Source organism: Pezoporus flaviventris, unplaced genomic scaffold, assembly GCF_033815535.1.
Source record: "Pezoporus flaviventris isolate CSIRO_AGI_PZ_B2104156 unplaced genomic scaffold, CSIRO_AGI_Pfla_v1 ptg000018l, whole genome shotgun sequence".
Lineage (NCBI taxonomy): Eukaryota > Metazoa > Chordata > Aves > Psittaciformes > Psittacidae > Pezoporus > Pezoporus flaviventris.
Window position 1 is genome coordinate 4845267 of NW_026892566.1, and position 26952 is coordinate 4872218.

Below are 26952 nucleotides of genomic sequence, written 5' to 3' on the forward strand. Positions count from 1 at the left end.
CTTTATTTGTGTTGTCTGTTGCATTGTCTGTTGAGGTATATAGCATGTGTATATATGTATTCAAGTACATTTAGTAGTATCTGGTTTATATGTTTCAAAATTGCTTAACAAAATTAATTTTACTGAGAGATGCTGACTGGATTAGTGAAGTCTGGCAATAGTCAGCTGAATAGCAATCTTCCTTTCCCAGCCCTTGATCTGTATACGTAAGCTTAAGACACTAAAGTGCAGAGAACATACCAACAGTTAAATGCCTGCTGTGCAGTACGCTCAACATGTGAGTCTGGGCATTCTCTATAGCTTGTCTTGGAAGAACTTCTGTTTCTCCTGTGGAGCAGGAATGTATGGTTTATTTTATTTTCATTTTCAGAAATGGTGTGATATTATTTCAGGCACTTACTGTGTTGACCTCTGGTGGGTTTTCATGGTAAACCTTAGAAGTTTTTTACAGAGTGGAAAAATTATCATCTTATAGGAATAACGTTTCAGTTTGCTTCAAAGGAGGGCTCTGACTATAAAGCACCGTAGCATGAAATGGTGGAATGCAAGGTAGTCTGACACAGTAAGATAGTTTTTCCCATTGTGCATTTCAGAGGAGAAAATGTTAACTTGAGCTTTTTTTGTTAGTAATACTTACCTTACCAAGTGAGATTGTTCTGGATGTGATGTCTCGAAATGAGACATCAGGTAACCCAAGACTTAGAGTTGCTTTTCATAGAAAAGAAAAGTATGAAGTCTTCCCACTCATGTTTTACTTTTTGAGTGAATTCTGGCCATAAGATCGATCAATCAGTCAGTCTGTCTGTCTGTCTAGCTGTCTATGTATCTATTTATTATGGCTGTAAGAAGGCCAGAAAAAAGGTGATCTGTGCCTTGGCTGTCTGATGCTTGTTCCTAACAAGCTGAAGTGAAATATATGTATACTGTGTATGTGCATGCATGTAAACACACACACACACATCTATACAGTTCTTGAGAACTTGTATCTTGGTCATCCAGAGAAAGTTAAGATGAATTATGGTGAATAAGGTGCTTATGAGGTTGCCTTGCTCTTAATACCAGGTACTTTTTCCAATCTTCTTCAGTTACAAAGGTGTCAGTTCCTGCACAAAGGGAACAGTGTGTCTGATGCTTTTTCTATGTTAATTGGACAATTGTTAGGGATATTTTGTAGGGAAACATTCTCTTCACCTACTGCAGCTCTCCTCATCCTGTTCGCAGAGTCCTCCCTTCTACGATTCATCAAGCTTTTTTGAATTTCCCAGTCCCAAGTCCTAGAGATATCCTTGTCCGGAAGAGCATTTTCACTGCATCTTAAACCATGACATCTATCTTTTCTGTAACAATTGGCTGTAGTCCAGCTATAAGCACACAGGCTGGGTTGGCTGCTGCTCATTATTCTGATCCTTGAAGACTCTTTCTCTAGAAAACTCCTCTACATCTCTTGTCTTTGGAGGTTGCTAGTATTCTGTTTGTTCGCCTTATTTTTATCCAAGGAGAAGAAAATACAAGTCTGGATTAAAGAACAACTTTCAGTATTTAAATAAGTCTTCAGTACCACAATTCACTGTTATTAGAAATGCATTCATTAAAGTGGTTTTGATGTGTTAAGTGAAACACTGTCCTTGCAAAAGAAGCAACTATTGCACATGGGTGGAAAAAGTCCATGGGTATGTAAAACAGCTGGAGGGAGGGAGTTAATCTGGCCTGCATAGAAAAGTAACGCACATTATTAGTAAAACATTCCAAAACTCAAGTAGGGGGAAGCAGCTGTTGTAGAGAACAGGGGAAATTGACCTCTGTTTCCCTTTGATGCTGAGTATGACAGCATGGCAATCTTACTGGTAGGTTCTAAGAGCCTTCCAAAGTCATGTTAGGCAGTAAGGGCAGTAAGCACTTGAAAACATTGCAGAAGAGGAAAATAATACTGTGAAAATAATTTTAAAAAGGCCTTGAAAAAATCAAAAGTGAAATCTGAATCCAGTCTGGAATAAATGGGGCATATTCATCCATTAGGTGTAATCTAACTGTAGACCTACAGCAAAGGTAATTTCCATGCAGCTGAGAGGGTCTCATTGCTTTCTTTTCAATACACAGTTGTTTTCCCTTTGCTTTCACTTTCCCTTCTTCTGCAGTGCTTTATCCCTGTTCCCAATGGCAGATTTCCTCTCTAGCTGGAATTCTGTGGGATGTCAGTTTTTACTCTCTTGTACAATCATTACCTGTACAATAAGAGATGATACAGAAGGGCAGCTGGAATGTTTCTGGGGGGGCAGTATCAGTAATTTCCTCACAACAATGAATGAGTAACTGTCACTGTCCTAATTTCTATTCCCAGCTGTAGTGTGAGTAATTCATGTCAACAGTTATGAGTTTAATGGAAAAGGTGTCACTTGCATCTGTTGGCACTGATTCAAAACCCATGGTCCTGTAGGAATAAGAACCCCACCAAACAATTAGGATAATTATAGTCATCAGTGAAAAGAATCTTGTAAAGTTCTTGTAAAGGCCTAATTTGATACGTTAAATCCAGACATCTGGTAATCTAGTAATTTCTTTAATTGCCTGGAAAAACAGGTGTATTCTGTGTTATGGGAGGTGCTGCTTCTTAAAGTGATGAAACCAGTGACAGTTAAAACAAATAAAAAAGTATAGCTTTTTGCAGGGCTTATTTAGGCTTTTGTTTATTTGTTTTGTTTGAAACCAGTTTAATAATTACCAAGTTTGTGATGACAAATAGTAATCTTGGGATTCTCCTTCAATTTGGGAGTAAATCATATGCATCTCTAATCCCAGTCTATCTAATCCTGGCTAGTCTGACACCCTTGATTGGTACATCTTTCCTTTGTAAGTGTGCTCACAATTGCATCTCTTGTGTTTTTTGTCAGTCTGGTTCAGTGCATGAATTACTCTGCTCCTGGATGTCTCCTGGTAATATTTTTTGACCAAAGGAAGTAGTAAATTGTTAGCTGTCTGTCTGCTCCTTCCTGAATGACTGTCTGCTTGCAGCTTTGCTGTTTCTTTGTGGATTTCTTCTGTGTAAAGTTTGGGGCTGAAGGTGAAAACCTGCTGAAATTTTACAATCCTAGTTAAAATGGAAGCAAGTATGTTACTCAAAATGTGAAAAAAAAATCATAAAAACTTACCATGCTGCCTTAAAAGGTCTGAATACTGAAGGTATGTGTTTGTAAAATAAACTCCATGTGTGTTTGCAAAAGCTCCTGTGCAAGAGGAATTTGCCTGTGTGCTATGGAACAGGTGCCTTGAAACAATCTGGACAGAAGTTGTCTTTAAAATATTGTTTGCACTTGTTTCATTTCTCTATCTGAACATAAGTGTGGTACATGTTAATAGCAGATGGCATTTGCAGCATCATTCACAGTTTTCACAGAATTGAACAGGCAAAACATACAAAAAAGCTAATATTTGGATTTTATTTTTTCCTAAATTGCATGTATGTGTGGGGATTGGTTGGAAGAGATTAGTAAATGAATTTGTACATGTGGATGCTCTTTTAGCTACTTGCAGAAGATGAAATGTTAGATTTGAGCTGATTCTATCTGATTTCTGATAAATACCATCTTCCCATGCAAGTCCAGAAATACTTCACTGATAAGATGTATCTCAAGCTGAGGTCAGTTGTAGTTAAGGGCTCTTTCAATTGAGGACTAGTGGATTGTATATGTGAAAGAAGTCATGTGGTTTTAAACATAAAGTTTAAACGTAAAGTTCTCTCTGAGTTAAGGTTTAAACATAAAGTTCTCTCTGAGTTCAGGTTTATTTCTGAATCAGCAAATAATAACACTGAGTACTAGGACCTAAACTTGCAGAGGATAAGTGAAGGATTAAGGTTGGTCTTCCTAGAACAGGGTTAAGGCAGAAGAGCGTAACACTACAGGCATTAATGCACTGGCTGTAATTACTATGATTTTCCCACTTGCTCATGCATAGAGAGACCCCCTCCTTCCTAGCAGAGCTTTTAAAGGTGAAGTAAAGAAGACTGAGATGTCCACTCTGTGTTTTCCTTTTTAGAAATAATCTCTTTGGTATTCTTAACATCAACTTTCTTAACATTGTCGTCCTCTAATGGTCACTGAATCCCTTTGATGCTCACTTTTTGCATTCTCCCATTTGTGTTCTCTTTCCCAGTACCTGTCTTTCCTTGCTATTTGCATCTCTGTACCCTCTCCCAAATTTGCCTTTCAGTATTTGACTCCTCCAGGATCTTTTTACAGCCTTCTGTTCTGGACTCCAGCCATTTGCATGTTGTTTCTAGGACCTTATCCCTTGGCATGTGAAGGAGATTGAGGTTAACGTAGAGGTCTGTGGAGCAGCAGTGACATCCAGTGGTCTTCTCGCTTAATCAAAGGATGAAATTTCTAGTGCTGAAGTATGGGTAAATTGAGGGTCTTCAGTCCTCCCATCTCACTTCTGAGTCTGAGTGAAAGCTTTTGATCAAAATCAGGTATGTTGAAGACTCAACTGCTGAGGCCAGGCAGGTACAGAGAGTTCCTAGGCTCTGTAAGTCCCTGGTACTGTTAGATTTCACAGTAGAATTAAACTGTCAGAAAACCTGGGGCCCTTTAGGTGCGAAAATAGTTCTTTCAGAGATACTTTTGTGCTGTTACTGGGTACTGTGTTTAATCTATTGGGATTAGTATTAAACCAGACACTTACTGTACATTTGATTATCCCTAGTGTATGATCAGTAAGAGGGAGAGAAAGCAGGCTCCTTAGAAAATCCATAATGTTACAGTGTTTGCTCTGTGCATGCTTTTCATCCTCTTTCACTCCTCCCCTTTTAGAGTGGAAACTTCTGAGGAAAAGTCTGCCAGGTATTATTTGGATGTATAGTAATTGCATGGTGGCCTTACCCTTCTGAAAGTTCAGAAGGCATAACAGAAAAAGTGATGTAGATACAGAAAAAATTCTGTTAGTTCTGCCCTCTTCCTTCCAAGGAGACCACTTTGTAAGATTTCTTTCCTTAATACATGCCATAATCACTTTTTTGTTGTTTGCTGCTTTCTTTTTCTTTTTTTTTTTTTTTTTCCCCATGAGTAGTTTATAAACTCATGAATCAAGTGCCTGATTTTCTTGCTGGGCAGTCTCAGAGATTACTTTTCTGGTTATGCATTTTGATTCAGATCTCATGGCTATGCAGACTTCTCCCTCTGGCTGTGGTCTGATGAGTTATTTTTACCATCCAGTCTTTCAATAAAAATGTATCTGATTTAAAGAATACATCTGATGACAGCAGTGAGGAAACTGCCTAAAAAAGAACAGATGAGTTGATCTACCTGGCTGTGCTTTTTCTGTAAGGCATAAGCCAACTCTTCTGAGTGTAAATTAACACAGGTTTGTTGAGGGGTGTATCTCTGGTTGCTACAACTCTACTCCACACAGGCTTAATTCTGTGGACTTCATTCTTTTTATCTAATGTTTGTTCTGAAAAGTTATTTTATAAACTCGTGAATCAAGTGCCTGATTTTCTTGCTGGGCAGTCTCAGAGATTACTTTTCTGGTTATGCATTTTTATTCAGATCTCATGGCTATGCAGACTTCTCTCTCTGGCTGTGCTCTAATGAGTTAATTTTGCCATCCAGTCTCTCAATAAAAATGTATCTGATTTAAGAACACAACAGCTGAACATGCTTTTTTTGCTCTGTGTTGGTACAGAAGTCTTAATACTATGGAGTTTCTAGACATTACTGTGAAACATAATAATAAGTATCATTTAGAGACATCTAATCACACAGCCATGTGTGTGGAAATTTGTTCTGAAGGACATGCAGATTAATCTCTTCTGTTTCTAGAAGAGGAAGGTTTCAATAGCATTTCCATATTTAACCACAGTTTGGCGTTGGGGTAACAACAGGTCTAGGGAGTGGGGCATCTATTTTTTGAATATGTGGAGAGGGAGATATTATTAGAAAACAGTTTATGATGGTTTTTATAAAAAAAAGTGCTGCAAAATACTTAAGCAGTTACACTTTAGTTCTGAATGAACTGCCTGTATGTAGGAATTTTAGAGACTATTGATGTATTGATTTATTTCAGTGTCGGTGTTTTGTCCATGTGCTCCATGTGAAATGGCGATTGAAGTTTACATACAGAGGAACGAGTGCCCTGAACTGTGCTTGCTTTTACAGCAGGACATTACTCCCAAGTATTGAGTGAATGTTTCTCAAGTATCTACCAAGGCTGTCATGTAAAATCCCTTAATTTTTTTCAGCACCTAGTAAGGGCGTTTTAGCTTGGAGTGTGTATGAGGTTAGATTTGTATGACCCTGGTCTTGTACTGGAAATAACAAGAAAATATGGTAGTAGGGCAAAGGAATGAATGTTTGAAGGCTGGTGAAAGAAAGAAGAGGAGCAAATACATTTATTGTCAGTCTGAATTGTGACCAGAAGAAGCTTTGTTCTTAGCTCTGGGGCGATTCTTCATTACCTTGTCATGTGAAGGCAACTGCTCTGTCTGATGACAGCAGTGAGAGAATTGCCTGAAAAAAACATACGAGTTGATCTGCCTGGCTGTGTTTTTTCTGTGAGCCATAAGCCAGCTCTTCAGAGGTTTGTTGAAGGATGTAGCTCTGGTTTCTACAACTATACTCCACACATGCTTAATTCTGTGGGCTTCATTCTTTTAATCTAGCGTTTGTTCTGAAAAGCATTTCACTGTGACTATGTTGTATAATTTTATTTATAATCAAACAATGAAAAATGTTGACATCTTTTAAAAAAGCAACCCAAACAGATAAGGAACCAAAGACATTAATTCAGCTACAAAAAGCTCTTTTCCAATCTTACATAGAAGCTTTCTTGAATAGCTTTGATGCAGGTTGTTGTATTTAGAAGAGCATTTTTTTTAAGTTTGTTGGCTTATAGGCAGGCTCTTTTTCTTAGACAGCTCTTTTAAATCTACACTACTTTTTTTATTTGCTGTTTAATGAGCCTTTTAATCCATGAGATCCAGTGGTCTACAAAGTCTTCAAGTTGACTTGTGAGTGGTTCATTCTTTAGAAGACAGATCGTTGCATATCAAGAGATCCAGTCTCTGGCACTCAGGTTCAAGGAGAATACAGAATGGGTGGCAGTAGTGGAAGTGGGGTGTTTATTGTTCTTCATTTCAGGTGGTGTAATGCTGTCATAAGCAACATCAGCCAGAACTGTTGGAATACCTGGATGTGGTGCAAGTTCAGTGTATTATGCCTAGGAGGAAAGTATGAAGCAGAGCAAAATGTGTTTTCTCATTGACTATTTTGTCTGCATTGGTCACGTGGTATGAAAGATTCTAGTCTTCAGCATATGCTGAAAATCCTTGTGCAAGAAGCAGCACTGTTGTATATGTATGCTTTTATATAACAGAACATATTAGTGGTCTGATAGAGTTAATGAGCTTATTCCTTTGCTAAGAGGAAATTGTAATGTAGTTTTAATGTCCTCTTCAAAGTCATTAGGATTGAAATGTTCTACTAAAATGCAAGCCTAGCAAAATATTTTGTTTTTACTGGTCGGTAGTTTACTTAATGCTCATTCTGTGTTTAAGGACTTTGCAGTCATTTGTTTGGAACATACTTCTTCAGTTAGCCTTGTATTTTAATTTTAGCAGCTGACACACTTAAGGTAAAAATTGCTACCTGCCTTCTGTCTGCGTCATTTTTTTTTTTTCAAGCGTGAAAAAAGACCCCCACTAAAACAAACCAACAATTTCCCTCCTCCCCCAAACAGAGAAAAAGAAATAAACAATTGCTCCAAACATGTTAAGATTTGCATGAGAAATAACTTTTCATTCCATGTTCATGTTTTTGCTCACAGAGGAGGAATTATTCAGTAATTTGTCCATATTCAATGAAACGTGTGTGAAGTGGGAAAGGAAAACTGGAAGACTAGGAGTGCAGAAAACATACACAGTAAGTGGGGCAGTATTTGAGTTTGGGAGTAGCTTTGTCCTGGTTAATTCTGGTGAGGCAGCAGTGGAGATTAGTTTTGTGGCTTTCTTTAATTGTTTCTCTTGCTCTTCCATAGAAACCTAGAAGTGTTAGGAAAGAAACAAGTAGCTATTCTAAAGTTAGGTGAAAAACTCAAAAGTAAATCACCTAAATATCTTCTTGAAAGTATCTAAGAAGTGTTTCAGCACAACTTGGTTTTAGCGAAATTCTGTTGTAGAGCTCAAGGTCACATTGACATAGAAAACATTGCAAAACTTGGGCTCTGTCCCCCTCTGTGATGCAAACATTTCAAGTAAACAGTGTATCTATCACTTGCAGATACTGGATGTAAGTTGTTAGAAATGCAGGGTATACTGAAATACCATACTTTGCTCATGAGGTTCAACTATCTTTTATTTGGACGTTTTGGAACTGTTTTCCATGGAAATAGGAAACAACCTTGGTAACTATTTTTTACCCCATTTATAAACATAAGAATAAAAGTTAAGGTATAAATTCTCAGAAACAAATAGTTCAATCATTGTTACCAAAAGCCAGTACAACATAAGAATTAGTATGTTTTGAGAATGACAAGATCCCAAGAAAGGTTGGGTTGGTTTTTTTGTTTTTCTGGTGGGGTTTTTTTGTGTGTTGTTTTGGGGGCTTTGTTTGTTTGTTTGTTTGTAGTTTTGGTGTGGGCTTTTTGTTAGTTTAGTTTTGTTCTGTTTTTTGTTTTTTTTTTTAAATGTACAAGTAGGGGGCAAAAGAAAAAGGATTTCCAGGATAGGGAAAATACTAAGGTTGAGTAATAATTTTGGAAAACAATCTGTCTTTCTCTTCCTGTGTTAAAATTTATTTTTAGTTTCTGTGCCTTTATGAGGGACTGCTGAGATGGAAAAGCCAAATTCCCAATTGACCTAATGGTTCAAAAGTAGAGCTTTTCATATACCAGTGGCAACTGGCAAGCTGTGTATCTCTGATGTAATGTGCTCTGTGCACATGCTTTTTCCTGAATTCGGCTATCTGCAAGATGCTTCACAATAGTGAAAACTGCGTATCAGTTTTTAGGTAGTACAAACTTACTAGTACAAACAAGTATTAGTTTGCATGTAGGTAGGCATAGGATGCATGCAGTAAAGTCCAGAACACAGTCTGGACCTGGACTGCCTTGAGCTCAACTAGATGAGTTAAGGATTAATTTATTAAGCCATCTTGTTGTACCAAAACAGTTAATCACAAGCTTTTTTTTTTTTTGGTTTTTTTTTTTAATTGAGCTGATACTCTAAATCGGATGTAATCCTAGGTTCTCAAGGCTTAATTGAACTAGTATTCTGAATTTTGGAAAGCCACAACCACTTGTACCATCGTTTTTGTTAATCCTTCAATAGTTTCACATACTGGGCCAGAGATGGGATGAGAAGATGTTCTCAGAAGATGTGATATTTAACATCACGACAAATGAAGATAATCCAAAGGTGTGTTTAGATCTCGACTCTGGCAGTAACTACGTGGTGAATATTACTACAATTTCTTCCACAGACATCCCTGTCTCAGTTATATTAGCAGTTCAAACAAAGGGTAGGTTGTGTTTTCTATTCTCTGTGCTTATAGAAGAATTTACTGTGCTGCAGAATTGACTGTTTTGAGTCTAGCAGACAGGATAACAGGCTGTCTCCTAGACGATCGCATTCTTTATGCTGGCTACACTCACATAGCCATCAGCAGCATTTTATTTTCCTGCAAGAGGTTTTTCTGCACACTGTGGCCATTGAATCTGTGAGCAAACATAGCAGTGGCAGTAAGTGCCCTTCAGAAAGGTTTGGCAAATTCACTTCTTCAGGATTTGTCTTCCAGCTCAGGCATGATTGGTGCAGTGGCATTCCTGGCTACATGCTGGAATTTCAGTCCGTGGTACAATGCTTACTGGTTTCTCTTCCTTGTCTTGAAAACCTATTCTCTGCCTATGGGGGGATTTGCTGTTGCTGAGCTGTGTGATACTAATCTAAATGTGGGCATTATAGATAATGTTCCTATGTTTAGCAGTGATGAGCAGTGTTCTGGCAATTTTCCAGTAATTGTAGAGAAAACATGTTCTAATAGCAGGTTTCTGTAGCATTTTGGTCATGGAAACTTTAATCTTGCTGTCTGACATATTAATTCTGATGAACAGACCTTGAGAAATGTGTCAAATTGTTCTATGATAACTTTACTTGCATCAGAAGGTCCGAACCCCTGGAACATTCTGTCATTTTAACCTCCCTAAGTCTGGACAAATAAGTCATACCTTGATTTCCTGAACAGCATGCTTGGCTTTTCCAAAAGCCATTTTCCCTGGAAAATGTTTGTGCTTTATTTGCTGTGTTTGTTCATTCAAAAAGGTTCTACCTCCTTCTCAGAACAGAATTAAAATAGCCCCCCTACCCCGTTTTGTTGTTTGTTTGTTGTTTTTTTTTGTTGTTTAGTTTCAGCTGCTCGTATTCAATTAAGTTGAAGAGGTGAAGTTTTTGTAATAAATTGTTCCCATTTTTTATTGTCTTTACAGTAAAGGAAGCTTTCAATAATGTACTAATTTTTAATGATACCTGCTTGAAATGGCAGAGAAATGTCAGGGGAACTGATGTGGAAGACAGATATTCGGTAAGTGTATTTTGAATCTAGAAAACAATTGTAGCGATCACCTATGTGAAAAAAAATTCAGACACTCACTGCTAGCAGTGTTCCTCATTCTAATAACAGCTCATAAAACCTCAGGGAGTAAGCTTGCACAGCAACCTTCAGCAAAGAAAGCAGCCACTATCCTCTTTTGTACTCTCCTATTTCTTGTTTAATTTTTTCCCCGTTCTACTCTATTTTGCCCTTCCTATGTGTACTTTCAGCTTTGTCATGTTCAGGGCTCAGACAGCTTTATTCCAGTTCCACAAAGACAGTCCACTGCCTGGTGACAAGTCTTCAATCTTCTCTCATCCCAGGAGGGCATTTCTACATGAGCTGTCTCTGACAGGACTCTTGACCATCTGCTGTTGTCTCAGATATCTGTGCTGAGGTGCTCAGAGATAATCTAGAAGCACAAGATCTATTTAGAGGAAAATTAACACATTATTAAAATACAGCAGGCATTTTAGTTTTCATTAACAGTAATGGTCACGAGAGGTCTTAATAATTTCATGATAATTTGGAACATCAACAACAAATACACACAAAATCCAACTGAAACAAAAAAAAAAACACAACAACCCCATGTCTGTAAGTTTGCCTGGAAACAGAGCTGTCTGTAAGCAGATCCTGGAGAGGGTATTTAGCATTTTGACATAGGTCAGAATGACTTGATTTTGACTTGTTGTTAGGGTCAGGCAAGGTGTTCATGTGAGGTTACTTCTGTAACTTTTCACCATTTGGGTGTACAGTAGTGAAAATACACTATTACTGGAAGCCTGCATGTTAGCAGGAAATCAAGACTTAGAGGAAACCACATTATAATAAAAAAGACTCTAGACTAGGAGGAGAAGAAATGAAAGAACTAGGACAATGTCAGAGATGGTCAAGAGGGACTGCAATTCCTATCAAATTTAGGAAGCATTTGAATTTGAGTAACTGTCAGTGCCAACATTTTTTGCAGTCTCTATGCAGTGGTGTGTTTTTCTGCTCTTTCTTCTAATTTAGAGCATGACATGACTGAATGCAAGTGATTTTTTTTTTTTTAAACATTGGAATTTCCATGCTGTGATTGTTTCGTTACAGTTTCATGTGCAAGGCCAGCGTTGGTATCAGAAAGAGTTCTTTCATGAAATGATCTTTGACCTTACTACACACAAGCAGGCTCCAGAAGTTTGTTTTGATTTGCAGCCAGGCACCAATTACTCTGTTAATATTTCCATGGCAGCTTTGAATTTTTCATTGCTTGTTTCCATAACAACACAAATCACAGGTAAGTCCTGCCATTTATTTTATGTATTTATAAAAGCACCTACTGGGTCTGAGAGGCTCAAGTGAAACAGCATGGTTGACTTAGTATTGTATAGTGGGTTGTTAAAGTGCTCTTTCCACGCTCAAAATTTTCATTGCTGTTTGTTTTCACAAATTTCATATTGTTAATAGTCCAGCAGCAGAAGAGGGAGAGAAATGAGGGTGGAGTGTTTGGCACAGCAGAGATAAAGATGGTTTGGTGGGTTAGACAGAAGATTGGTATCTAGAGGAGCTATCATTGTAGAGGCTAAGTCACTTTTTCAGTAGAAGTTCTCTCCACTGTGGAGATAGAAGCACAACTACACTTCCTATGGGTATTTTTAACAACAGATTCTCACTAAAGTCTGCAAGGATCCAGAGTGCATAGAGTCCTGCAAGTACCTCAGACAGATACCTTAATCTCTAATTAGTAGAGTACAAAACATGAAAGGCATGTGAGCAAATAACATTCTGTAGGGAGAGTCTCAGCTTCACTATTTAGCAAGATATTCTTATGGCACTGAAATGCTACAATAAAAACTGTGTGTCATTTTTTAGCTCATTTTTTTGTTTAGAACAATTTTACACAATCCCAGTGCTGTCAGATTTTTTGTATTAGGTTGTGAAGTGTAGTGTTTGGTGCTAGTATCATTCTTCGCACTGGGGCCACAAATTGGAATGGCACGAAACATGAAAATTCTCTGAATGCCTTTAACTCTGATCAGCCACTAGATGGAACCAATTCTCTTCGATTGCTTACGAAGTCCACCCACCATGGGATTGTGATGGTTTTGAAATGGATAAATGACCATATTTTTAACAGTGAATGTAAAGTTTTTAAGTGTCATGAAAGGCAGAACATCCCTTTAAACATCTTTAAGTTTCTTAAAGCTACTGTTTAGGATATACAATGACTGGGAGTTTTGTGGGGATTTGGCAATGAAATTACGCAATTAGTTTTTGGAAGTTGACTTGCTGCCACTCAGAAGTAGCATCCATGAGTTCATGAGTATATGTAGCTTTGTATAAGCTAATAAGCTGTCTCAGAATTTGGTTGACTGAGGTAATTTTTGAATACATACTCAGAGTAAAGATATAGCTCTTTACTCTTTCATCCTGTGATATTTCCTAAACTCTGCAAGATTGCATCATGTCACTTACTCAGCAGAGCTCTAGAGAGCACTTTGCAGCAGGTGCTATGTGAAGTGGTATTCGTGCAGCTGGCATGTTTCCATCTCTGCTGACTTAGTGCTTAATAAATGTACATGCATAGCCCCAGAAAATGTCTTCATGTAAAAGTCAGGTCACTTAGAAGATCCTGCTATGCGAGCCATTTTGTATCTGGTAGGTAGTTTTTTCAATAAGCAATAAAAGATAGGTGCTGTTCTGTCATTAGGAATCTTCATCCAAAACTTGTCATGCAGACAATTCATATTGTGGGTTTGTTTTTTTTTTTAATAGAAGCCAAAAAATAAAAATAGGTGGTTTTCTTTTTTTGGTGGTTGAAATTGAGTGAAAATTAAAAAGCTAGCAGTGATCATGCTGAAAAGCTCACCAAATAATGAGAATTTTCAAAAGTGTTGAATTTGTTGCTATTTCAGTTTAACCAAGATGAAAATGATAGAGTTAAGATAATTCTTCTGGCAGTGTCCCTTTGACTTCTGTGCCTTATGTTTTGGGAATTGCATTATCTATACAAGCAACTTTATTTATATAAAAGTAGTTTTAATTTTAGAGTAGGCGTATAATTTGCTTCTTCATTTGTCCAATTATTTTGTAATCATGTATGTTGTTATACCAGATGGTTGTGTTTCCATGGTGGGTGGAATGATCTCATCTGCCACCTTAAGCCTGAAACGTGTTTTTTGGCTCTGTTGGGTTTCTGGCTAAATGGTACTGTGTAAGTGTAAGATATTCCTGAAACAAAGAGGCTCTAAGGAACCTGAGGCTTTCAGAAGTGTTTCACTGTTAATGTACTGGAGGTGGCCTCATTTGTTGTCCAAGGTTTCATACAGCATCCTTTAACAAATGCACCATCAGTTGGTCTGTTTCCCCATCTGGGGGCAAATCCAGATGTTGCGCCTCCTTGTCTTCCACATGCTTCCCACATTTTGAGACTTTGGGAAATCTTGACTGTAGAGTTTGAACTGCTGTGAAGAGGCATGTCCCAGGCAGTTGAATGAACACTGCCTAAGAGACTTAATTTCCTGACAAGGATAGACATCTGTAAATTATTAAAGACTGCTGCAGAATACAGTAAGCATGTAAATGTTAGCCATAAGTCTTTGCCTTTTTTCAAAAAGGAAGATTTGAAAATGCATGTTAAGAAAGCTATTTCTATATGCTGAATATCTGTATCTACATTTGTATCTCCTTTGAATGAGGATATGTTACATCCATAGTATTTCTAAGGGAAAAAAGCAAACATATGGGACTTAAAAGCCTGCTTTTATCCCTGGCAAGTAGCAGCCTTTAAAAATAGTTCAGTGCTGAATACAAAATTGATGTTGCCCATCATCTTGTGGATGGTAAGTATACTCTAGCAAATGCTTCATGGATCATTGAAATTCTACTCCTTTCATACTTCCAGCAACAGGCATCTTGCACAGTCTTTTATGTTGTCTTAGCTTATTTTAGACAAGCTCTCAGCACCTCTCTACTTGAGATAAGACATTGAGTCAACTATGAAAAATGATTACGCAATGATTATATTGTAGTTGTAAAAAGATGGTAGCAAGATTGTCTTTTAAGCAAGAGCGTTAGTGTCTGTTTCCAAATAAGGAAAAGAGTGTCTTGTGGGTGTACTTTTTCATTCATTACTTCTGTTGGGATTTACTCTACTTACACATGGCTTTGTTCCTTTTCCTTTATGAAGACCATTTGTTAGAGGTTTTCACATATAAATTTAAAAAGACATAATTTTGAAACCACTTTCAAGTGTTTGAAAAAAACAAATAATAGAGAAAGATGTAATGCTTTTGCTTTTGCTTCTAATATCCTAAAAGAAACTTCTTCAGTTGAGCTGTTTTAAAATACTGTTGATGTTTGAATCTGTTTATATCTGCAGGATATGTATCTGCAGGCCACATACTCTTGTGTGTGTATACTCTCTCTCTTATTATGAACACATAAGTCAGAAAGTGGGCTTGCAAGCAGAGAGTCTAGAAAGTGACTTGAATTAGAATTAATTCTATCATGTACTGAGTATAATCTTATGGAGCCCTGCACTTTCATCTGAGTTTGCAAGAAACGTACTGCATTACAGATCAGGTTGCGATGACTAGTTTGTTTGCTTGCCCATAGATGTACACACAAACAGAAAAGATGTTATTGTTCTGCTCTGTTTGTATGATGAAAAAGATTTACCCTCATCCTTTCATAGGAGGACTTCTTTAAAGTCTGGGAAAAGATGGACAAAACAAATTACTCTGCAGTGAGGAAGTGAAAGGCTGTTGGAGAGCTCTTAGCCTGAGATTTACTCTGACAGCATATCATGTTCCTTCAGAGAGACAGTCCATGATAGTGTGCAGCTTCAAAGCACCAGTACTGCAGAGGAGGGAGTTTCTGATTTATGTAATAGCGAACGTGAGGTGATTAAAACCTGAGTCTGGTTTATTTATTTTTATTTTTAATGTAAGGAGAAAATTAGCTGCCAATCCTGTAAACACTTTCATAGGATCATAGAATAGTCAGTGTTGGAAAGGACCTTAAGATCATCAAGTTCCAACCCCCCTGCCATGGACAGGGACACCTCACACTAAACCGTATCACCCAAGGCCTCGTCCAGCCTGGTCTTGAACACTGCCAGGGATGGAGCATTCACAACCTCCCTGGGCAACCTATTCCAGTGCCTCACCACCCTAACAGGAAAGAATTTCCTCCTTATATCCAATCTAAACTTCCCCTGTTTAAGTTTTAACCTGTTATTCCTTGTCCTGTCACTACAGTCTGTAGTGGAGTCCCTCACCAGCATCCTTACAGGCCTCAGTCAGATACTGGAAGGCTGCTGTGAGGTCTCCATGCAGCCTTCTCTTCTCCAAGCTGAACAACCCCAACTTTCTCAGCCTGTCTTCATATGGGAGGTGTTCCAGTCCCCTGATCATCCTCGTGGCCCTCCTCTGGACTTGTTCCAACAGTTCCATGTCCTTTTCATGTTGAGGACACCAGAACCGCACACAATAATCCAGGTGAGGTCTCACAAGAGCAGAGTAGAGGGGGCAGGATCACCTCCTTCAACCTGCTGGTCACCCTCCTTTTGATGCAGCCCAAGATACAGTTGGCTTTCTGGGCTGCAAGTGCACACTGCCGGCTCATGCTCATTTTCTCATCGACCAGCACTCCCAAGCCCTTCTCCGCAGGGCTGCTCTGAATCTCTTCTTTGCCCAACCTGTAGCTGTGCCTGGGATTGCTCTGACCCAGGTGTAGGACTTTGCACTTGGCATTGTTAAACTTCTTAGGGTTGGCATCAACCCACCTCACAAGCGTGTCCAGGTCCCTCTGGATGGCATTCCTTCCCTCCAGCATATCAACCAAACCACACAGCTTGGTGTCATTGGCAAAATTGCTGAGGGCGCATACATTTCATATGTATGTTCATGCGTGCACTTTGTATTCCTATGCAGGCTGTACAAATGCATGATACTTAAGTTCATATCCATGCCTCCGTTATCTAGTCCAGTCCCTCCTACAGTGAGCTGGGACATCTTCAACTAGACCAGGTGGCTCAGAGCCCTGTGAACACAACTTTGAACACTTCCGGGGATGGGGCACCTACCACCTCTGTGGGCAATCTGTGCCAGTGTTTCTTTACCCTCATAATAAAAAATTTATTCTAATACCTAGTCTGAATCTCCCCTTTTTCAGTTTAAAACCATTACTCCTTGTCCTTTTGTAACAAGCCCTGCTAAGAAGTGTCTCCCCATCTTTCTTACAAGCCCCTTTTAAGGCCACAATAATATCTCCCTGAAGTCTTTGCTTCTCCAGGCTGAAAAAGCTCAACTCTCTCAGGCTTTCATGATAAGAGAGGTGTTCCAGTCCTCTGATCACTTCTGTGGCCCCCTCTGGACCATCTCCAACAGAACCATGTCTTTCCTGTACTAAGGAGTCCAGAACTGAATTCAGTATCTATGTGGGTTCTCACAAAAGCGGAATAGAGGGGGATAATTACTTCCCTTGACCTGCTGGTCATGCTCCTTTGGGTGCAGCCCAACATACATTTGGCTTAATGGGCTGCAAGACCACGTTGCAGGCTCATGTCCAATCTCTCATCCACAAGCACCCCCAAATCCTCATCCCTCAGCCTGTATAGATACCAGGTTGCCCTGACCCAGGTGCAGGACCTTGCACCTTGGCATTGTTAAACCTGATGGCGTTTGCAGGGGGCCACTTCTCAAACCTGTCCAGGTCCCTCTGGATGAAACCCCTTCCCCTCAGGTGTTTCAGCTGCAAGAACTCAGCTTGGAGTCATCAGACCCAGGGCTTAGATCCCAACAGTTTACTAAAGCTCAGTTGCTCGCAGCTCCACTTCCTGTTTTGCTGAGCTGCTGACAGTGCTACCTTTCACTGACTTCAGCGTTACCTGTGTAAGACAGCAAGGCTTACTGAAGCAGTTAAACACATCTGAAAACGCGTACCCCATCTCCTTTGTGAGGAAGCAAGGAAACGCTTTCTGTTTATGCTCTGCCTGGCTCTAAAAAGTCACTCAGGAAGCCTTGAAGTTGGTTGTTTCTGGGCACAGATGAGCTTTGGATCCTCAGCAGGGAGAGGGCACAGCAGCTGGGCAGCTGTTGCAGTTCCCATATCCTGGATCTTACCAGCCTGCTTGCCTTCCCATCCTGCCCACCCCAGTGTGGAGCAGTGCAGCGTGGGCTTTCCTGCTGCGGCTTACTCCCAGGTTTGCTCCTTGGCCCAGCATTGCTGTGATAGGAGCTGCAGGTCCTGCAGCTCTTGCTGCAATAAGGGGGCAGTGCCGGTGAGTGCCTCTGTCAGCGTGAAAGCTGCAACCAGCAAACTCTTCCCCAGCCTGCCGCTACAAGGAACTGAGTTGATTTCCATACTGTTTGCTTTTGGGTGGACGTTTCACAGATGAGAAGGAAGAAAAAGTGCATTTCCTCATGCCTCTTAGCTGAACAGGCCCCTTGCTGCGTGTTCTCTGGACAGAGTTTCCTGCTCTCGCATGGCCAGTGCTGTTTCAGCGCCTTCCCCTTTGTGTGTCTGAAGAGCTGCTCATCCCAGTGTCACATGTCCTGTCCAGCCAGGGACAGGACTTTTTGCAAAGCAGAGCTCAGTGTCACACAATGCAGGAGCCAAACCTGCAGGAGGCCAAACAGCAGCACAGCCAGCAGAGCTTTGCCTGGCTGGTGGCATGGCAGTGGGCAGTAGTTCCCTTCCTGGTTTTACTGTCACCCTCACTGAATTCGTACCTTTCCTATGAGGAACGGGAGAGTGTGACGTTTAGCACAGATCAGGAGAACAAAGGTCACAGTCAGCAGAAGAAATCACATGAGTGATATTTCCACAGATGACCAGTCTTTGAAGAAGGTTTATATGGTCATTTTGTGTTAGATGTGGTCTTGGTTTTTTCAAGCTTCTTCCTTTTGTCCCTTCTTTAAGTAATGTCTTTCTCCAAATTAAAAACGTCTTCTCACTCTTGTTAAAACAAGTGTGCTTAATATGTACAGTAAACTTTATTGGCTCTTCAGACAGTAATACATATGAACCTTTTCTATTTATCTGTATCTCCTTTTTTTTAATTTATTTTGTATTTTACAGTGCTGTTTTTTACTTAGTTGGTTAAAATTTAGTATTTTGGTCGTTAAGTCCTGAAATAACCATTAAAAAAAAATCACTTGTTTGAAGGAAGTGATTGTCACCGAAACTGTGTTACTTCAGCTAGTACTTGGCCTTAAGAGGAATCTTTGATTTGATTTCCCTGATCTTGGGAAGAACTCTCTTGTTCATTTCTATTTGTATTTTTAAAGCTTTATCATCAACACAAAATAATGAAGGCAGTCTGTGAGGAGGGCGGTGCCGGCACCAAGCTGGCACCTTATTTTAATATGCTACAAATCATTCAGTTTAACAGGTTTTGTACATATCAATGTATAGGGTAGGATAAAAATAGATCTGTGCATTCATTTTTCTCCTTACTGTGTATAGGAAACTTACAACCTTTCTTGCATGCATTGTGTATTCAAAGCTAAGTAGTGTTGTCCCAGAGTTACAGGTTCAGAGCTGTACAAGTGGTCAGATGATGGGAAAGGCGTTAAATATTCTTGTTATCACTACTGGAGAATGTCACAGAACTGCCCGTGTTCCTTGTATTGCAGCTGTTTGCCTGTGAAGTCTTCAGACTGCCATAGTAAATCATATTGGCAACAAACAGGAATTTAAAACGAGAAGTAAACAGTTCATTTCCAGGATTAAATGAAGAAATGCAGCTGTTCCATTGCTTTTACAGCAGCTAATAGGGAACTGCTAGGTTTTTCTGAAGGGCATGATTACAGTGAAGCTGGCTTTTCCTCCAGCTTTGAGTCATGTGCTGTATCCCAGGGCTGTTGCAATGAAATTCTTGATGTGTACCTTCTTTCCTGTTGTCTGCCTTCACATTTAGAGACAAACTCAGCAAGTGCACTCTGACTGTGGAAGACAAGCCAGTATATGAAATGTCCAGGTGTTAGTAACATAGCATTGCTATGACAAGGAGGTGCTTAGAGTAGGGCTATCTTAGGACATATTTGCATTTCTTTCTATGTTCTTCTGTATTTACCTGGTGCTGCTACAGTTATGTTAGTCTGTTCTGCTGGTGAAGAGTTAAAAAGTCCCAAAACCTTTAACGAAGACAGCGCTAGAACAGACTGAAAGATCTTGCTTGCTTCTTACAGTTCACTTAGTGCAAACACCCCTTCTTCGTAGCATTCCCCTTTTCCCTCCCACTGTTCTAGATGATGTTAAGTCAGTATTTTTTCCATTGGATTTTTAAATCTGGAATTTATGATGACCTCAGAGCAGACATTTTAAAAAAATGTTAAATTGCTGGAAAGGTGCTTTATTAAAAGTTCGCAGTGGACAAATACTTTGTAGGGAATAGCTCCTTCAGTTTCTTTTCTGGTTACTGAAACAAAAATTAAATTAATTCCTTTCATTCTTTCTCTTATTTCATCTGTTCACTTTTCTTACTAAAAGAGGCAGATTGCCTTTTGATATTTGTAGTAGCTTGTATTTCTTACCAACAAGTAAAAATGGTAAAAGACTCCCAAGTGTTAAGAGCACTCTGTGTGTGTGTGTGTGATGTAACATTTTGCTCTCTTTTGCCCACTTACTAGCACTGGCAGTACTGGATGGCTGCTTATTTTCATGTTCTGCATTTTTCCTATCAAATTACAGAAAATAAAAAGATGAAATTGTTACTAACTTAGCAGTCTTTTTGCCCTATGTTCACCCTTGCACTGCTTATCTGGAAAAAAGGATTCAAAACTCTTGCATACAGTGCACAAAATGTTTGTCATTAAAGAGGAAATTCTCAAGTTTTTCTTACAAATTGGAACATTCTCAAGACAAATTAGTAACAGTGTCTCCTGCTGGTATTGGATGCCAAAAGAGAGGAAGGTAGGAGTAATGTACTAGATGAATCTACTTGGACAGATGTATTTGCCTTTCACACCATCCTCTGGCAATGTATGTGCTGAGGAATGACCGAAATTATAGGCAGGGTTTACAGTTCTTAAGTTCTATTTGCTTATGTTTGCAAGGTGCAAAGGACAAAAAGGTTGCCAGACAAATATTATTTGTTTGTTCATTTTGTTCTGATAGAAATACTGACTATATATTTTTCAATATAAGCAGTTGCAGAAGTGTTGAAAAGACCCTCTGAAGTAAATACCATTTTCTGTTCTTGCAGGCAGCCATGCAATACACTTCATTAACTCAGACAACTATCTGAAAGAGTTTTCTGTCGTATCTCTGCTAGGGGAAGGCCACTGTAGAACATTAAGGCTTTCCTAGATATAAATCTTACTCTGATTTCAACCTTAAACTTTCCTAGCTGTTTACAGGAATTGAACTACTGGTAGTTCAGCTATAGCATGTTTTTGAAGAGGACCTGTTAAAGGCAGCTACCAGAGCAATTCAGTTGGCTAGGTAGGCTTTCAGGAGGTTCTCTTAAGAATGGTTTTTGCCAAGGGCAAAGTGGGTTTTTTTCTTTTAGGGATGCTTCATATGGACTGTTGTATTTATTTTGGGCATACTGTGCTTAAGTTGTTCCTGTCCCATGTTTTACCTGTTCAAAGCAAAGATCATGTAGGCCTTATTTCTCATAGGATACAAAGACCAGGTTTTGGTTCCCTTATACATGACAATTTCTCTTTTGTTTGTCTCTTTCTTGCCATCCTCTGCACTGGTTTCACTTAGCTCTGTTGAACTGATGATTGGAACTTCAGACACTGTGAAACGACGCACCTGGGCCCTCTGTGCCTCTAGTGTACTATTCTAGTGTTAGAGAAATCTCTTTCTTGTACTTTTTAGAGCAGTCTTTTTTCTTTTTTTTTTTTTTTCCCTGTGATCATTTTGGTTATAAACATTCATTCTGAGATGTACTGATACACTCTTCCTGCTACTCAAAGAAGCTTAGAATAGATAGGAATATATAGAGAGAATATATAGAATATATTTATAGTCCCAACTACTTCACCATTATGTACTTCATACTGGTGAATTTCATCCCATTTCTGCAAAACAGATGTAAAGGTGATTCAGCTCTTCTTGCATAATGTCGCCATTCTGCTTTTGTTTTACACTAACATTGTTTAAGCAGCAAAATGCATCTGTATGCACAAGGATTTTGCACGATGATTGTTAGCAGAATGGCAGACTTGGCACTTACTTTAGTCTTGGAGGAACTCTTCTAGCAACTTTCCTGCATCCCAGTACTTCTGCTTCCAACATGGTGTATTTTGACAGCTCTTTATTTACCAGTTATTTACCCACTTAACATTTTTTCTAATGCTGAACTAATGATTTCCTATATTTCAATATATATGTGCAGCAATCCATATTCCAGCTGTTTGAAAACTCCATGTGTCTCAGCAAGACATCATTTTGTCTGATGTGTCTTAGCTTTGGCAGATCTTCATTTATTTACTTTTGTTTGCCTCCATGACATTGATTATTCTTTCTAACGGTGCTCTGAAGCTTTGTTTTTGTACATAAGCACTGCATTTGTTACTCTTTAGTCAGATACCACATCAGTAGCTTGATAGAGCAGTTTTCAAACAGCCTAGCCATACCTGTAAATATCTGTGCTAGTTCTTTCAGACTTCTGGGGTAAATAGTATCCATGCTTCACACTCTTGCCCCCTTGGTTGTACATACTGAATCTCTTTTCATTTTTGCTGCCAGGCTGATAGTGGTAATTTCCATATCAGTGTGCAGCTGTCATCATTGCCATTGAAATTAGGGGAAGAAGCATTTGTTCCATTTTGGCCTTGATGCAAATTCCACTAGACCAAATTGGAGCTGTGTGTGTATCCATACTGAAATCCAGTTTAAGGCACGGGATATTGCCAGCTGACTGTGAGTACTAACTGGGAAAGTTGCTTTCTTGAAAGCACATTTGGCACGAACAGATACTCCTTTATTTCTTGTAGTGGGCTGTGTGCCTGGAGTTTCAACTTTTTCTTGTCCTTGACCATTTCAGTTAGTTTAATAAATGATACTGCTTCCTCCAGCTGTTTCCTGTCTCAGTTGTCCATAGTCTACCATCATTTTGGGGCATCTCTGTTATTCCCAGTTAGCAGATACATATGTCAGTACAGAGGTTTGAGTTAGGGCTGCCATGCCATCATGCTCATATTCACTTTGTGTTTTCCTTGACCAGACTGTTCATGTTGCCTGCAGATTTCAGCTGTCAGGGGTTTGAGGCTCAGTTAACGTAGGAGTTTGGGGGGAAGAAATAGCTAGGAACCCTCATGCTGAAGTATTTCTAAAATCTCTCTGAAGTGCTGGTATTTTTTTATTTTCTAGATCCCCCTTTCCCAGCTGTAGAATTTGTTTCAGTAACAGGTTCTGCACCTTTGCTCAGACTTCGGAAAGCAGAAGATCAAAATGGACCAGTCAGGTTTGTCTCTGTGCACTCTTCACCCTTTCAAAAAATATTCTGCAGATTTATGTTACTTACATATTGAAACTTTCTGTGGGAGTTAGATTGGTTTTGTTAGCAATGGGAGAAAACTTAAGCTGTAACTCCCAGTTTCTTTTCCCTTAGCAGAGTAGTATTTGGTTTCAGACTCTTCCCTGCTTTCTGAAGCAAAATTCTATGGTTTATAATTATGTGTTTTCACTGTTTTGTGGAATTTTTTTGTGGGTTTTTTTTTTTTTTTCCACCTTTATCTGCAGTGAAACCACAGTAGATTTTTGTTGATGGATCCAAGCACAGGTCTACCCATGTGATTTTTTTTTTCCAGCAAACTCATGCAGCAGTACATTTGTTTTTTCTAGGAGCCAGAGAAAATGAACAATATCTGTATTTTGGCATATTCTGAAGTAGTGTTTTACTATTAGTGTATTACTGCCAAAATATGATTTACACCTTTCTAAGTGGTGCTGTCGGTGATAAAAGGAAAAGGTAATTGTAATTCAACATTGCACTAGAACAGAAAATACTTGAAAGCTAATAACATTTCAGGATAGCGTTGGTGTAACAACCTGGTACTTAAATCTTTCTATGGTTGGATACTATAGATAAAACACTGTTTTGAGATGTCTGAAGACAAATTTGATCTTGTTTTTTTTTTTTTTTTTGCAAATGATATCTGTCCTCTCATGCTTTAAACAGTATAACTTGTTTCAGGGGCTCATTTTGTATGTATTGTTTCGTAGGTGAACTTATGCATTAGATGAGAGGAGCAAAAGATAGCCTGCAATAACTCATTTCGATGCTCTTCTGAACATGAATGAACATGTAAAGTTAACATGTTTGTCAGGAGAACAAGCTCTGATCTGTTCATGCATTGCTTTTGTTCAAAATGTGATGGTACACACAGAGAAATATTTTAGTATGAAAATCATTTGTATTGGACATCGACAATAGAAGGCAGTTAAGATGCTACAAATATGTGTGAAAAGACATTGTGAATTAATGTATTGTGAATTAGTACATTGAAGTGAGAGCTAATGTTTACTTTTTTTGTTTCACTCTAGTTTTTATCAAGTCATTGTGCTTCCTCTGGATTTGCAGAGCACCTTTATTTGTGACTCCTTTGCTGCTGCAACTTTCTTTAGTAACACCACTGATGTTAAAGGATATGTGGCAGCTGAATTTCTGGCGAAGGATGTTGCCGATAACATGCCAGTTTCTCTTGGAGACAGACATTACTACGGAAAATTCTATAATGCTCCTTTAAAGCTGGGAGAAGAGTATTGCGTGTTTTTAAGGGTAATAAGTGAATGGAATAAGGTAATGCATGTTTTAAAACCTTTCCTTTACACCTGTTGAATGAAATGTTGCTGGGAGAAGAAGAGGAAGATGTTAGCTTTGTGTTAAATTTTTTCGTGATGTTGCAGGGATCGTAGTTGACAGATTAAATCTGAAGGTCTTTAACACTTGTAATTCCTTACAGATATTACTGTAATGGTGGAGCAACTCTGAATGCCAAAAGGCAAAAATGGAAAAACCTAAAAATAAAGGGCCATCATAAATACTAGGATTGCAAATACCAAAAAGCTTTGTTTCCAAGCACTGCTTCTTTGAAATGGAACTTAAACCTGTGGCTCAAAGTACTGGTTTATCTTCAATTCTTACGCTCTTGTTTTTTGTACAGATGTTGGTATTAAGGAGTTAAGAAGTTCAGAATTATAAATTGAGGGTTGTTGGGTTTTGAGAATTTCTGAAAATCTGATTACTTAAGTAACTGAATTTTGATTCAAAAGGTAGTATTTAGAAGTCTGCTTTTTAAAAATATCTGCTCTTTAATTGGCCCTCAATTATTAATACATGTGAAATCAGCATTTCTCTAATGGATTTTACTTGTGAATATATTCCCATTTGACACATTTCACATACAGACACATTTCTAATGTGTCTGTATCATAGACTCCTAACTAATCTTCTCATTTTATACTTCTATTTTCTGGCATCCTCCAGAGTCCCCTCTGGCTCCAGACCCTTTCATGCTGATAATGGTACAATTCGTACCATACTGCTTCAAAATCATGGCTTGGTTGTGACTTTTTATTGCCGTTATTTCTTAATATACCTTATGTATTTTCTTTGTGGTAAGGGTGGGAAAATCAGTTCAGATAAAATTTTGTGGACACAGTTAAAGCAAGCTGTTCCCTTCCACTGAGTCCACATTCATTTATCCCTTGCTGAGATTTGGAGGCCCTCAGAAAGGTGTCTGCTGTGCAGTATTTATTTTTCAAGATTTAAAATGCATATTTCAGTTGTGCAGGACAATAAAATGTGTTAAAAGGCTGGTCAGATGATCTGAGGAGATCATTGGGAAATTGGAGGATAATGAAAATTCGAAGATGATAGAAATTACTATTTTTCATATTGATTAATTTGGCGATTGGAATACAGGGATAATAGAGACCAGGGGAGGATTTGGGAACAAATTGTAGAATCACAGAATGGTTAGGATTGGAAAGGACCTTAAGATCATCTAGTTCCAACCCTCCTGACATGGGCAGGAACACCTCATACTAAACCATGTCACCCAAGGTTTTGTCCAACCTGGCAATGAATTCTTAAATGGGAATTTACTGTCATTATGATGAAAGCCTTACTTCAGTGGAACAACTTGTCCTTTGTATGAAAGTGTCCTTCTCCATGAGGGACTACTTAAATAACTCCGATCCATTGGTTATCTGTTTTAATCTCTAGTGATTACTTTATAGATTCCATGCTGTGCAGAGAGTCCAGGCTCATAGTGAAGGGCAAGAACTAAAAAACATGTTTGGAGTTTAAATTTATTTGAGAATAATTTAACATAGCTTTTTTTCAGTCTCAGCATCAGTTTTTTTTTATCAAACAATTTATGCCTGTAACAGAAGTAAAAGCAGGACTGTGGAAGGTGGAGATGACATGCAGTCTTTTCAGGAAAAAAGCTGTGAGCTCTTTTGAAAATTGGAATCAAAGTGACTCCTGCTGTGAGAAAAGCCTGCTAAAATTAGCCTAATAAAAAGTCATCTGAGAAAAGTGTATATGCCTGGCAAAATGTTTTCTTGTTTCTGCAGAACTCTTTCAAGTGTACAGATGTGGAAGGAAAGGTTCTATCTCCAATTTAGATAACTGCGAATATCCAGACACTAGAGCCAGCCTTTCATCAAAGCTCTATTTCTAATTCTGTCTTTGTAATCTTTACAGACAAGCTAGAGGCTGTTATCAGGGGAATAATAAATTCTACTCCAAATAGCAATAAAATACAGTATGTTGTGGATGGCTACTCTTGCAGAGGGTGTTAATGATAATAAATTCTTTTTATGCAAAACAGTGATTTTTATGTTTTCATTTTCAGGTGAGAACACAGTCCTGTGCTATTTGGGCACAAATTAAAAGTAAGTCGATTTTTCCTTCAAAGAGAAAACAGAAGTTGTCATGGCTGTGCTTAACAGCATGATCTAATAGTTGCTGTGGCTGTTTCTAAATTTGCCATTAATTTTTGGTTGACTGTGAGGAGTGGAAAGGTTAGTGGCAGAAAATGTGTAAACATTCGCCTCACCTAACAAAGGAAATGGCACCACTCCCTAAAGACTAAATTGTGCTTTTGAGTTGGAAGACTTGCAAATTGGTGTTTGGAAATGCAGTGACATTGAAGAGTGAGACAGTACTTTGGAATGAGACTGAATTATGTGGTGCATGGAGGGCTTGAGGTTCATCTCCTCCCCTGTTCACAAAACCCATGTCTGACTGTTGCTATTACTGTTCTGGTGACGGTCGTGTTTTTATTTCTAGGTTGCCTTTGGCTGTTTATTCTTGTTGCTTAGTTCATTTACCACCGCACTTAGAATATAATCTAGGCAGTTTGGTTGTGGAGACTTGGCTGTAATAAAGGATTCCCTAGGTTTCAGGGCTCTATTGCTAGAA

The 26952-nt window shown here is 38.7% G+C and overlaps 1 protein-coding gene across 7 annotated transcripts in view; it reads left to right on the top strand.

The window, feature by feature from the left end:
- Window positions 1-26952, top strand: part of SUSD1 (sushi domain containing 1) — a 44601-nt gene that overhangs the window by 11992 nt on the left and 5657 nt on the right. For 5 of the 7 annotated variants that reach the window (XM_061455141.1, XM_061455145.1, XM_061455138.1 and 2 more), the window contains 6 exons: window positions 7816-7910; window positions 9317-9506; window positions 10471-10565; window positions 11667-11853; window positions 22890-22983; window positions 24066-24321. In XM_061455141.1, coding sequence (XP_061311125.1) covers window positions 7816-7910; window positions 9317-9506; window positions 10471-10565; window positions 11667-11853; window positions 22890-22983; window positions 24066-24321 — 917 coding nt within the window. Of the gene's footprint in view, window positions 1-7815; window positions 7911-9316; window positions 9507-10470; window positions 10566-11666; window positions 11854-22889; window positions 22984-24065; window positions 24322-25008; window positions 25364-26383; window positions 26424-26952 lie in introns of those variants that run through there. The other 2 variants (XM_061455146.1, XM_061455140.1) reach the window with 2 other exon arrangements.